At 36.1% G+C, this 14,856-nt stretch overlaps 1 protein-coding gene across 3 annotated transcripts in view; it reads left to right on the forward strand.

The window, feature by feature from the left end:
* The window catches only part of LOC129236293 (putative tricarboxylate transport protein, mitochondrial), a 41,787-nt gene that overhangs the window by 22,979 nt on the left and 3,952 nt on the right, over positions 1 to 14,856 (forward strand). For all 3 annotated transcript variants that reach the window (XM_054870593.1, XM_054870592.1, XM_054870590.1), the window contains exon 2: positions 12,811 to 13,087. In XM_054870593.1, coding sequence (XP_054726568.1) covers positions 12,886 to 13,087 — 202 coding nt within the window. In that variant the 5' untranslated portion in view covers positions 12,811 to 12,885. The remainder of the gene's footprint in view (positions 1 to 12,810; positions 13,088 to 14,856) is intronic.

Raw genomic sequence — 14,856 nt, forward strand, 5'->3', positions numbered from 1 at the left:
AGATTTTTGAGTGCTGTTTGATTTTCGTGTACACTGCATTTGTCTAGTTCACAAGTGTCAAATATGATCGACGTACAATGCAATTTGCACAAATTATAAATCTTCCAGTGGGGTGATTAATTTTACGCCACCTTGTATTCATAGAAATCGTATTCATAGTCCTATTTCTTACTCCTTGGATATGAAATATATCACTGGGATACCTTTAAAAAAAGGGCGCAACAACTTCATATTGTAAAATGACTTTGGGCACAGCCTGAATTATAACAACCAGAAGTATAAAAAAACGAATTCTATTTCGATCTTGATTTTAGTTTTGCAAATGGAAATTTACCTATTTATAGTACTGATCCCACTTGTTTGCAGCAAACAATTCCTACGGAAAATCGGTTGTTCAGTTCAAAAATGCTCATAATTTTTTTTGTCATGTAGTTTTGGAGATATCGCCAAATAATTGTGTAGGTTGTAAAAGTTTCTAACATCTGGAGAAACCCTTAACCAATCAATATTAGTGAAATATCAAATTAAAGACGAAGTACTAATTTTTTCCATATTTTCACATGTAAAGTTGGCCAACACAGAATCTATTTTCGTGCTATCATTAATCGACTTTCCTAGTTACAAATTACTGAGGGTAATAAATTTTAATTATAAAACTACATATCACTAACGTCTGGCTTTTATTTTCTTAAACAGCTACATTACAAGTTTACTTACTACCTACAATTGAATTCTAGGACTCAGCGACCGATTTTACATTTTTGATTTTTGGGTATACAAAATCTTTAATTCTGTGCCCACAAGGAATAAAAGCTAAAGTCGAGTTAGGACAAAATTTAGTTATTATTACCACTGTATTCCTTGTATTCAAATGCACCACTACCCAAAGTTGTATTGTTGTAGCTAAAAAAATAATATTTTATGCCTATAAAACTAAACAGCTAAAGTCGATATTTTTTTTTTTATGTTTTTAGAATAATCACCATCAATTCCAAGTTGGAGCATGGGGCCAATAATAGCCTATCTCAATTTGTTTCAACATTTTTTCAAAGAAGTTTCTTAAATTCAAAGCGTAAATTAAACGTTAACTTTGTTTTTGCATAACCTTTTTACTAAATAAAAAACATGATTTTGAGTGATGGCCATTTTTAATTTGACTTTTACGTTAGACCATTGCTTGTCTGTTTGTACACTACAGCTGACTAATTCACAAGTGTCAAATACTCGTATGATTAACGTGCGACGCCATTTGCTAAAATGATACATCTTCCGATGGGACCAATAATTCTACTTATACAAGAAGTAGAATTAGGGTTTCATTCCAAGCCATGCCGTGATTGTATTCAGACGTGAAATTTCAGCCTAATTCGAATTTAGTTATTAATTTGTTTCATAAATTGATATATTTTCAAATTTGAAATAACAACACACCCGAATTCAGTCTTTATTCAGTTATTGTTTTCTAATTTTGTCCTTATTCCAAAAGTGTAGAGTAATAGTTTCAAATCCTAAGTCCACTTAAGCAGCCTAACTTCAGATAGGATTTCAAGAAAAAAGAAAAAGATTTCAAGAGATAAGAGCTAAAGTCGAAATATATATATATATAACATACGAGTATATACCTATAATTAGCGTGTATACCTTTTATGGGTGTTTGGCCGAGCTCCTCCTCCTATTTGTGGCATGTGTTTTTATGTTGTTCAACAAAATGGAGGGGCCTACAGTTTTAAGCCGATTCCGAATGGCATATATCTTTTATGAGGAGCTTTTCATGGCAGAAATACACTCGGAGGTTTGCCATTGCCTGCCGAGGGGCGACCGCTAGAAAAAACTCTTAAATAAATATGTTTTTCTAAATTTGAAGTAATTTCAATTCTGCCCACTCACAATACACACAAAACCGTGCGCCGGGTATATAAGTATAAAATTCGAATTTGTGGGAACTTAGACACTTTTTCAACATAATTTTGGCATGAAAACTGAATCGCCTAATGTATTTATTTACTTGTACTTATGTGCCTGCATGTGAAAATGTGTTTTAATGTTTTTAATTATGTGCATATTTATGCTTCATGAAATAAACTCATCATTTCGCGTGCCACTTATCAGCTCGCGCAATTTGTTTTACTTGTTTTCAATGCTGACTTGTACGAAAAGCTAAAAAATGTCAACTTTATTTATGGTTTTAAATCATTTCTTCCATGGAAATTTATACATAAGTAGTACATGCACTAACTGAGCGATTATTCCATTACAACAACAACAAAAAAAAAACTTTACTAATATTCTTCGGCAAAAATTTGAGCTGATAACTTCCAGCTGGAAACTATATTAAAATAGCAAATATTTATGTATGTATGTATGTAGTACTATTATCAATTTATAGTATAACAGTGCAATGTAAGGTTTGAATACCTATACCGTGGAGTCAATACATTTCTCCAAAAAAGCACAACAGTACTATATTTACGAACCTAGCATTAAAAACAATCCAAAAGCTTTCTGGAGCTATACCTAATTCAGGAAATCTTGCTCAAGGCATATTTTTTTTTGAATGGCAAACACTGTGGCTCTTCAGGAGAAGTAGTTAATATATTTGCGGATATTTTTTTGTCTCAGATGCAGGCCTTGGCTCACCGGTATCCTTTGGATGCTTAACTCTAACTAAATAAGACCGTTTGAGAAGCATTATATCTAAGCCGTCTTTCAAAAGGCGCGCCTAGGTGTTGTTTAAAACTAAAAAACATGTACAAATTTAGATTCTTTCAGGTTTCACTGTTTTTATTAAAAATACGGCTCTTAACAATTATATGTGAAAAATTATATCATTTAAATGTCTACCATGAGCACTTTTCTACAGGTAAAATTCGATAAACAGTGGATTTGTGAATGCCTAATTGTTGAGAACGTTCTCAACAGAACATCCAGTTTTGGTCTGCCAGTTCTTTTTCTAACTTCGGCAGAACCAGGTTCTTGAAATTTTTTCACCAGTCTTTGAATTGTTGACTCATTCGGACGACTATTTCCACAAAAAAAATTTCGATATATTGTGCTTAAAGATCAATCATTTTCAGAATAAGTTTCACTAATTTAGCGCATTGTTCTATCTTGTAAAATTATATAAAACAAATACCATCCAGAAACCATTTTTCACTACTGATATCTAGGCGTCATTTTTGAAAGACCCTTTACATTATACATATACATATGTATATAATTGGTGCTTACACCCTTTTTGGGTGTTTGTCCGAGCTCTTCCTCCTATTTGTGGCCGAGCGTCTTGATGTTGTTCCACAAATGAAGGGGCCTACAATTTTAAGCCGACTTCGAGCGGTAAATGGTTTGTTTTATGAGGAGCTTTTTCTTGGCAGAAATACATTCTGAGATCTGACCCTGCGATTGGCTGCCGAGGGGCGACCGTTATTATAAACAAGTTTTTCTAAATTTTGGTGTTTCATGGAGATTCAAACCTACGTTCGTTCCGAATTCCGAACGGTAGTCACGCACCAACTCACTCGGCTACGGCGGCCGCCATTTATATTATTTCATAGTCTGGATAAATAAATAAAATAAAATAAATTCAGCATATCAAGTGAACAAAAAATTTTCCTATATGGTACTATTAAACTTGCAGAATCTACACCGTTTCCAGTTGGATTTTATAAATTGTCAATTGGATGTTAGAACGTGTAAATGAGATCTTGGAATAGTCAACTGGATTTTACAAAATGCAATATCTATACGCTTAAAGCCGGCGCTCTAGCAACTAATACTAATATCTAAATATTGTAAGTTAAGCATTTTTCGTAAAATTCTTTTAAAAATCGCTCATTGCTCTGTGAAAATTGTATTTTAGGGATCAAAATAAGAAACTTTGCCGAAGGAACCATACCTCTAAAACGAATTCTGATGTCCCCCAATTTGGGTCGAACGAAAAATCCCAGTTTGACCCATTTAGAGTGCTCCAATCGAGTCCAAATGTATGACAGACCCCCACTAACTTTGGACGGCCGATCCACCCATGCCAGTGGCACACCCCCTGGAACTCACCTGGGGGGTTCCCCATACAATCATTTCAAAATATCACCATTTTTGGCCTTTACATGAGAAAAGAAACTAAAAAGTTCGACCCAAATTGGGGGACATCAGAATTCGTTTTAGAGGTATGGTTCCTTCGGCAAAGTTTCTTATTTTGATCCCTAGAATACAGAGCAATGGGCGATTTTTTTGCCTCCCCTCAAATCGACCCGGCCTAATGAGTATAAATAAACATTTTGTAGAAAATTTTCATATACAAATTTTTTTAATTCTATGTAAATTTTTGTATTGATTTGTACATGGCTATATATGTATGTAAATTTGCGTATTGGTACAATTTTATAAGCTTTACGCAAGTGACGAGACCAATAATTAGCTGCAAGTTCATACCCGAGGACAACTCGGCGCGTTGTTCGTTGCAGTCGGCGTTCGTTGGCGTCGGCATCAGTTAAATTTAAAGCCGGTGATACAGGTGTTCAGATAACGGCATATGCACATAGGTAACAAAAATAATTTACATGAGGCTTTACTAAATCGTACAGTAAATATTTAATAGGCCAAAACAAATAAAACCATTAAGTATTTAAAATGTTTATAATTTTTATTTATGGTATTTTCAAAGTAAACTTTCTTGAAATCTGATCAAAGCATAGTGGAGTTTACTCTTCTGCTTATTTAGCTTGGCTGTCACCCAGTTGATATGTATATATATTACAACTAATATTTTATGGTATCATTTGTACGTATTGGCCAAGCCAGCAGAGCTGCTGGAATTTACAATACCTTAAATTTTCAGTTCTATTTGTACCTGTTAGTTTCTTTTGCCAATTGCTTCCCGTCTTTTTAATTGCCATTTTTTTGCATTTTGTTTTGTTTGCTATGTTATCTCTGTTAGGTCAATATCTACACCAATTTTAGTACGTTAACTGTTATCGCAAATATTGGTATTTGTTTAGGTGAAATTTTCGCATATTTGCAAGTACGTACAATAAATGAACATAAACGTTTTTACGTGTACTGTCAATTTGGCTTATGAAGATATATATGTACATACATTAGGGCGGGTCGATTTAAAAAGCGCTCATTGCTCTGTGAAAATCGTGTTCTAGGGATCAAAATAAGAAACTTTGCCGAAGGAACCATACTTCTAAAACGAATTCTGATGTCCCCCAATTTGGGTCGAACGAAAAATCCCACTTTGACCCATTTAGAGTGCTCCAATCGAGTCCAAATGTAAGACCGACCCCCACTAACTTTAGACGGCCGATTTACCCATGCCAGTGGCACACCCCCTGGAACTCACCTGGGGGGTTCCCCATACAATCATTTCAAAATATCACAATTTTTGACCTTTACATGAAAAAATCAGCTAAATTGCTGTTTTTTCTTTATTTTTATTTATTTATAATAATATTTATTATTTATTTATAATAATATCTATTTTTTCTCTTAAGAAATTTATTTAGACAGAACATATGTAAATGAAAAAATTAATTTAAGTGAGTTATAGAAAGTTCGACCCAAATTGGGGGACATCAGAATTCGTTTTAGAGGTATGGTTCCTTCGGCAAAGTTTCTTATTTTAATCCCTAGAATATGATTTTCACCGAGCAATGGGCGATTTTTTTGCCTCCCCACAAAAGACACTAAAAGTTCAACCCAAATTGGGGGACATCAGAATTCGTTTTGGAGGTATGGTTCCTTCGGCAAAGTTTTTATTTTGATCCCTAGAATATGATTTTCACAGAGCAATGGGCGAGTTTTTTGCCTCCCCACAAATCGACTCGGCCTAACATACATATATTAAATTCTGTTTCAGTTAGTGAATTTGTTAAGTATTGTCAAAGAGGTTATACCAATAGGTCCGAAAACCATTTAACTAGGACAGAGTAGTATTAGAGAACACAGCTCTGTTGTAAATAAATAAGTTTAAGGGGACATTTGAAGACGTAGTTGGTGGCGCTTGAGCTTTCTCGAGATTCGTCTAAGGATGGTAGGCTAGGTTAAAAGTGATTAGTCTTAGAGAAGGGAGCAGGTCTCCTAGTAACTGCGACCAAAACTGATCAATTGTAACAAAGCGTTAACATAAATTCACTGATCCACGCGTCATTATGCCGAATAACGACGGTCCTAGACACAGTGAAAGAATTCTGTATAGTAGAGTAGTCAGCTTGGTTTCCCACGCAAAAAAATTAGCACCAATTTATCGGCTTAGTGCTTTACGAACCATTTGCCGTTTCCTCACAATCTGCGGAGAAGCATTTTTCGCCATCGGCGGTCTAAATGAAAAGAGCCCAGTTATATATGACTATCTGAATATGATGGAAGAGCACTTCAACGGACGGATTGAACCTTTCGAATATGTGTATTAACAAAGGACACATAAACTGGTACTACTGTAAGTACAATATAAAGACTAGGTTTGAAAGGAGCCACGGGGAAACTAACTTTATTGTAATAATGGTATATTTTACTTAATACAGTTCCTGTCCATCCATGGGTTACTTCGAAAACATTGCAATAGATTTGTCTACGAAAACTTCCCACACTCACCAATCTGTGCGTACAGTGAACGCATGTTACGTTCCACTGCCCGCGCTCGGAACTCTCGAGGAACTCACGAAATTCTACTAGGACAAAACATTATGGAATACATCATGCATGTTTCAGTCGGTGGACAATTGGAAAATAATAGGTACACATCCGCGTCATATTTACACTGACACAGAATTCCACAGGCGTCAACAATTACGACGGCTCCTCGTCTAACCAGCGCTTTGAGATAGTATCTTCTTGGGCAGTTTCGAGAGTGGTTGTTAATGGAGTGGTATTTAGTGAGCAGGTGCAGCTGTGAGGCTGCTCCGCTAAGTTCTTTGGCGAAACACCAGTTAGGACGTGTACTTCCAAGTACTGTGATCCTAGAAACCGAAAGTTTTGACTACTAATGAGCTTCTGTTATTTTTTTTGCTCCTCGCCACAAAAAATGCTCTGAAATAAATGTACTAAACACAAGCTTTTTAGTACTTTGAAGTGGCCAGTGAGAAAGTCTGGTATTACTCTGATGTCGGACTTGGTAAGGATAAAAAGAGTTTTTTAAATTCTTGTTGATATTTTCAGAATGCAGACATTTGCTTGTCTTCTACTTTCCGAATTTCTCTCGCAGTTTTTGGAATTGTAACTATTATGTTACTGAGGCAGTTTGAGGAAGGCATTCGGTTGATTTTTTCTTACTTCTGATTCCTGATGTCTACTTCATTGCCCATCTATGCACTGCGATCAGATACCCATTTGAAGTTGAAGACAGCCCTGCATCAGCCAAAAAAAAAGGCCAAAAGCGCTGCTCCCATTTGTTGAATACCCCACTATTTGCATACTGTTTCAGGCATAGATCCATGGCATGTACCTCCGCTTGGAAAAAAGAGTTATTTTGCCTGTAAAGAGGAAGTCTTCTTGGTTATGTGTATGTACATATATTATAATCCCTTTTGCTATATTACGATGGGTGTTGAAACTATCTGTATATCTAATATGACTGACTTTTCGGAGTTTAGATCATTCTTTGTCCCAATAGGACCTATTTTGGGAAGAAAACCTTAAAAAATGTTTGCAAGACTTAGAATGCGCCGACTAATACGAAGTGTTTCCTCCTGGTCCATTGTATTGAAGGTATTAATTTCCCATTATCTACATTTCCTGAGATAAAAAAATAAATAATTGGCATCTTTCGCCGAGCTCCTCCTCCTCTTTGTGGTGTGCGTGTTGATGTCGTTCCATAAATGGAGGGACTTACAGTTTCTAGCCGACACCGAATGGCAAATGGTTTTTATGAGGAGCTTTTTCATGGCAGAAATACACTCTGAGGTTTGCTATTGCCTGCCGAGGGGCGACGGCTATAAGAAAATACTTTTTTTTATCATTTTGCTGTTTCATGCGTGGAGATTCGAACCCATACACTACCGAATGGTAGTCATGCACCAACACCTGAGATTAGTCTCCTTAAAAACCACATGTTTAAAAGCGCCTCGTGATTAATATGACTTGAATCCGGCGAGCATCGTAGGCAGTATGTTTGCGCGTGCTATTTAGTTAGTAGTACGAGTAGAAGATGGACGTATGTCAGGTATGTAAGCAAAACACTATTACGTGTATGACAATTATTATAAGGACTTGACCCAGTAATAATATGACGATCGAAATTGAGTGAGCGGTCGCCAGCTACAATTCAAACTCCTTGCACATAAAAACTCAGAAATTATAGACAAAACTCTTCGCAGAACAGGAAAGCAATTACCGGAACAACAATTGGAATTTTTTATATACGGACGGATCAAAAACCAGCACTAATATCACGTTCGCTGTAGTTAATCAACAAGGATTGCTCATTTCTGGAGGCCAGTTACCTGAACACTGCTCGGTGCTCACAGCGGAAGCAATGTCCATATACAAAGCAGCGGATTTCGCGCAGTGTAATAAAGAAAAATTTCTCATTTGTACGGATAGCATGTCGTCTATTAAAGCCATACAAAACATTTTATAGCAGTAGCAAATTGGTTAAAAAAATAAGAGACCTTTGTGTTCGGAACTTAAAAAAGATCAACATTATGTGGGTACCAGGTCATAAAGGCATCCGAGGCAACGAGCGAGCCGACGAAACAGCTCGACTTATGCCAGCAACAAGCTCATTGTTTCCAATTTATTCAGAGAATGATTTACATAGGCATATAAAATAACATATTGACTCGATTAAACTGACAGAATGGTATACGTTTAGGCATCCGTATACTGAATTCAATGAGAGGCGCACACCATGTCTATACCCAAGCAATACACCTCGATATTTATCAAGCCAGTTTGCCAGACTCAGAATTGGACATACTAAACTCACACATCAACACCTCCTCACAGGAGGTACCCAACAACAATGTCCATTTTGTGATAATAACGCATCAGCTGACCATCTTTTAAACAATTGTCGCCCCTTAGAAAGTTTCAGGAAAAAACACTTCGGATCCACCAAACCTTCTGCTCTACTGGCTACTGTTTCTACCACCAATATAATTGCTTTAAATAATTTTTTGAAAGATTGTAACTTAGCTACTATGATTTAATATGATTTCCTAATAATATCACAGACTGTTCTATCTAACTATCGAGTTGTAGGCCCTGGCAGCTAGTACTCGTTCTTGTATTAGTTTTAGTATTATATATAATATTAATTCTAATAAATAAAAATAGACAAAATGTTCTGGGATGCATTTCCGATATTTCTGATGTGCTAAATCTGCTCAAAATAAAACTATTTGCGTTAGGAAAAATAATTAAATTGAGAGAATTCGTATCGGGGGGAAATAATCAACACAAATTCTATAGATCTTTTACATACTTATTTACTTCATCATAAAGTCGTGTCTGACATTCAACAGGTCATAGCAATGGTAATGTTTTTCATTCTTACCTACAGAAGATCAATTGAAAGTCATACGACGAACTCGCCTTAAGTAGTTCTATTTAGATTTAGAAATTATGTACTGTTGGAAATGTTTCAGTTAGTTTTATATGCAAATATATATGTATACATATATATACACTTATTTACAGCCGGCATTGATAGCACATTGTGGATGATTTTGGAAGTAAATTTAGCGAAAGATTAGAAAACTAATCAAATATTCGCTGACTACTCAAGCAATAGAAATTTACGTGCACACCAAATAAAAATGTCCGCAAATGAGTGAAATTAAAAAATGCCTCATATCACACACTCATATCGCTCGTTTGCCGGAAGAACAACATAACTTAAAAAATCGAATGCTCGTGAAAAGCGGCTTCAAAGTTTTCAATATGCTTCCAAGTTTCCTATGCTTACCTAAGTAAGTAAAAGTAAATGCAGACCTTCATCTAATGTGATGGTGCATTTCTTACACAACATATAAAGAGCTGGTAATTATTTTTCCATACTTATCTATCATATAATCATGATATAAAAAATTCTTTTGGATTAAGGCACTCTTGCAACAAATGGGCGATACGTAATTAAACTATACAAAAATTAAAAAATAAAAAAAAAAACATGAGGCGTAGAAGATGATAAGCATATGTGCAAAAAACTATAATATTTACTTGGATAAACTAGTCATATTTTGTTCTAAATAAAATTCCTATTTTTATACACCTGCACTTGTGCCCAAGGGCATTGCAGTTTTGTTTACCATATATAAAGTTTGTATGTATCAGCGTAAAGGAATCGAGAAAGATATAGATAAATAAAGGCATTTTCAACAGACGTGCCTAGATGTTGTTTAAAAAAACATGTAAAAACTTACATTCTTTCAGGTTTCACTATTTTTATTCAAAATACGGTTCTTAGCAATTATATGTGAACAATGGCATCATTTAAATGTCCACCATGTGCACGCCTACAGGTAAAATCAAGACGAACAGTCGATTTATGAGCGCCTAATTATTCAAGATATGACAACAAGATATCAATGTTGAAGGTTTTTCAGCAACACTATGCGCTACAGCAGCAAGACTCTTAACAGAACGTTCAGTTTTTGGTCTATCAGTCCTTTTTCTATCTTCTATCCAGTTTCATGAAATTTTATCAGCAACCTTTGAATTGTCGACTCATTCGGACGATTATTTTCACGAATGGCTCAGACGATATTCATCTTGAGAAACCGCTTCTGAATTGCCCGCTTAGCTTTAATTGTTGAAGGTACATTGCAATAAATTACACCCCAAAGGATTACTGAACATAGCGCGCAAAAAATTGCGTTCCTTAAGACATGGTGCGCCATTCAGCGCAAAACAAATACACTTACCAAACCCATGACATTGATGATAGTTCACAAAATGCCAGCAAACTTTGCTCAAAAGCTTTCACCCTTAACTGAAATGGCATTTTCAGCAAAATTTTCAAATAACAATGGAATGGATGGAGATGCTACTTCTCGACAACTATGTGTATCTTCTGCTCAAATATGAACGAGACTTTAACAATAAAACGGTCCGCGGATGACATATGGCAAAAATAAATTTTTTGTTTTTTGGTAGGACTGTTATAAGCTTACATGGCAAATTTCAGCGTGATATGTCACATAGTTTGTTTTCTGTGCTACTGTAAACAAGACCAGCTCGAGTGTGTTTTTCGAATTTAACGATGGAAATTCAAGTTGAACAAAGAATTTGTTTGAAATTTTGTTATTCCAACAAAATTTCGGCTTCAGACGCCTTAAAAATGTTGCAGACAACCTATGGGGACTCTGCTCTATCGCGTGCACGTGTTTTCCAGTGGTACAAATCGTTCAAAGAGGTCCGTACATCAACCCAAAAAACCACGCCAAAGTCGCTCAAAAATTAAGGTTATGCTGACTGTTTTTTTCGATTACGAAGGTGTGGTGCACTCGGAGTTCCTTCCGCAAGGCCGATCGGTTAACGCTGAATATTATTTAGACGTTTTAAAGCGTTTGCGCGAGAACATTCGTCATTCGCATCACGATAATGCACCAGCTCACACATCACGTCTTGTTCGCGATTATTTGAACAAAAATAATGTTAATATCGTTCTGCAAGCACCTTATTCGCCTGATATGGCTCCATGTGACTTTTTCCTGTTTCCCAAGCTCAAGTTGCCGCTCCGTGGAAAACATTTTGAGACAATTGAAGTCATATAAGAGAATTCGAAAAAGGAACTGAAATCTATACCGAAATCGGCCTTCCAGAAATGCTATGATGATTGGAAAAAACGTTGGCATATGTGTATCGCCTCCAATGGTGATTACTTTGAAGGAGATAAAATAAAAATTGAACAATAATTAACCGTTTGTGTTTTATTAATCAGTCTCGTTCATATTTGAGCAGAAGGTATTTCGTATTTCACCAGAAAATGTTGTATTTGCTCGTTACCATATTTTCTGTCTGATTTGTCATCGGGCTCGATGCGATTTAAACCAAAAATGTGAAGTGTACAGACGTCTCGCCTTCAAAGGACGAATCTGCAAGACCTCATTAGCGAATTGCCTAAAAGGTTTATGCAAAATTCTTCCTATACGGCCGTATGTAATGATGAGTTGCTTAAATCGTTGGCGTTTCAATTATTCTCAACTGACTTGCTGTCTGAATAAGTTTCCAATATTTCATAACGTTTTTCAGGTTTAAAGTGATATATTGCCTTCCACGGAGGTTAAGCAATTTAGGACTTCGAGCCGTACAGAAAGTGTCAGTGCCAAAATATGTAAATTAAAATTAACTTGCAGTTGGACCACCCTGTACGTGAACAGCTCTATAATATGCAAAACTTGTATGTTAAATACGTGTCGGGTATTCAAATTCCAAATTGTCTATGCATTCGGGCGAAATAAACAAATTTCAAACATTTTTATATACCGGCAATTCTTTTTGCATACGAAATATTTATAAACAAAACTGAGAAAAGGTTGTAAATTATAGAAATTACACAAGTCACGCTCAGTTTTCCGGTTATGTATACAAAATTATTTTGTTGCTAAATTTAGACGACTTGTACTATTTTTAAGACAAAGTTCACAAACAAGAAAAGTGAACGAAGCAATATTCCAAATATTGTATTTTCTTATACGTGTATGCATAAAATGCATGTGTATATGGGCAAGTATATAATGGGTAATGCCAAAATTTTTTATAGCCATACGCCCCTACACGCAAAAGAACTAAGTCTTTGTTGGAAATATATTTAAATTATTATATTGCAGTACAGATGCTAAACTATCCACATTTTGTGCTTATTTATAGACTATAGAAACGTTCTTCCACATACAAGCAAACATTTCCATATAACTCGAAAACTCGCACAGCTATAAGTTAACTATGGACCGTAAAGGATTAAATACAGCCTTCATAAATCCATTCGGCCAACGTCCCTGGATGGCGAATTCCGGCGCAGCAGCACCTTCAGCGGGTAATAAAGGTGTGAAGGGTATTGTGGCTGGAGGCATCACTGGCGGCATTGAAATTTGTATTACCTTTCCCACCGAGTATGTGAAGACACAATTGCAGTTGGATGAAAAGGGTAAGTTAGTATGAGAACAGCACTTACAGTACGCTTAAACAACACTTGAAAGACGAGTCGAATAAGATTTCAAAGAAAAAAAAAAAAATACTATATTATACTACACATTCAGAAACTCTGAAAACCAGGGGTTCAAATACTTATCTGCTAAACTTATAAATACGAGAGTCGTTTAAGAAGCCCGCGGAAAGAGATGGAAAACAAATTATTTTAGATATTTTTTTCAACATAACATCCTTTTAGTTCTATAAAGATTTCCGGTCGCGTTTGCAACTTTTTTAATCCGTCTAAAAAGTAAGATTTCGAATAGTCCTTAAGATAGACATCGGTTTGGGCGATGACTTCCTCATTCGATATCATATCAATCACCAAATCCGATGAATATGTTTGGATCTTGTAATAACTCAAATTATAAAGGGTTTTCCAATATTAATATTATTATTATTAGAAGCCCATTACGCACTGCGACCAGAGTTGATCTACTGTGAAAGGCCTATTTTTGTAACCCTAGAGTTTTAGGCTTTTTAAAAATGTTAGCACAATTTTAGGTTTGTTGTTCCAAAGATTGCATGGAGATACTACGATACCACCAAGGTGATGAAGTCTCTGTTTGCCCAACGCAGGACATTCCCAAAGCACATGTTCTGAGCTTTCTATGTCCATTTCGCAAAAGCGGCAGACATTGGTCTCAGATAGACCAATATTATTTAGATGATACCTCAGGCTGCAGTGACCTGCAAGATATCCTGTTAAAAGACGCAGATCTACTCTGCTTAGTAAGAGTAGCTTGTCAGATATTCCTTTGTTGGGACTTAGGAATAGTTTGGCTTGACGCTGACCGGCACAGTTTAGCCAGTGTGCAGCATATTTCCTTTCTTCCCATTTCCCAAGGAATTCATTAATGCGGCTTTTTGTGAGTCCACAGAAAGGCTCAAGACCAGTAAGTTGCATATTTGCTCCTTGTTTTGCAAGGTCATCAGCCATTTCATTTCCCTCATGTCCTTCTTGTCCCGGAATCCAGCCTAGTGTTACTATAACAGGTGTTAGGTGTTAAGCAGGAGAGGTGATTAACGATTTATTATGGCCGGAATTGGATGGTATTGACCTGGACAATGTTTATTTTCAACAAGACGGCGCTACGTGTCACACAAGCAACGAAACCATTGATCTTTACGGGAAAAGTTTCCGGACCGTGTTATCTCTCGAAGAGGTGATCACAATTGGCCACCGAGATCTTGTGATTTAACACCTTGTGACTTTTTTTTTGGGGCCATGTGAAAGAGAAGGTCTACGCCAATAGCCCAGGGTCAATTCAAGAGCTCAAAGATGGAATTCGTTAGGCTATCGAGGACATAGGGCAGCCACTTTGCAATTCGGTTATGGAAAATTTCATGAAAAAGATATTGTCCTGTAAGCGTGGTCGTGGTGGTCATTTGCCTGATGTTATTTTCCACTATTAACGGTATACCTGCCTCTTTATAATGAAATAAACATCCGATTGTTTATATTAAAAAATAGCATTTTTCTTTGAATATCAAAATAAAACTTCTTATTGGAAAACCCTTTAGTTCTATGATTTCGGCTATTGAAACCGCACGTTGCCTTGATGAATGAGGCCGTTTATTTTTGATTTCTTTGCCCAATCGGTGCTATAACGACGAATAATACTCTCTAGTTATATATAGTAGTTTTTTATTCTTTTCAAGGAACCGCGTGCAGCCAAAAACACTGTGGCCATAACCCTGACAGCCGATTTCAAAGTTTTCGCC

This window comes from Anastrepha obliqua, chromosome 1 (assembly GCF_027943255.1).
Source record: "Anastrepha obliqua isolate idAnaObli1 chromosome 1, idAnaObli1_1.0, whole genome shotgun sequence".
NCBI lineage: Eukaryota > Metazoa > Arthropoda > Insecta > Diptera > Tephritidae > Anastrepha > Anastrepha obliqua.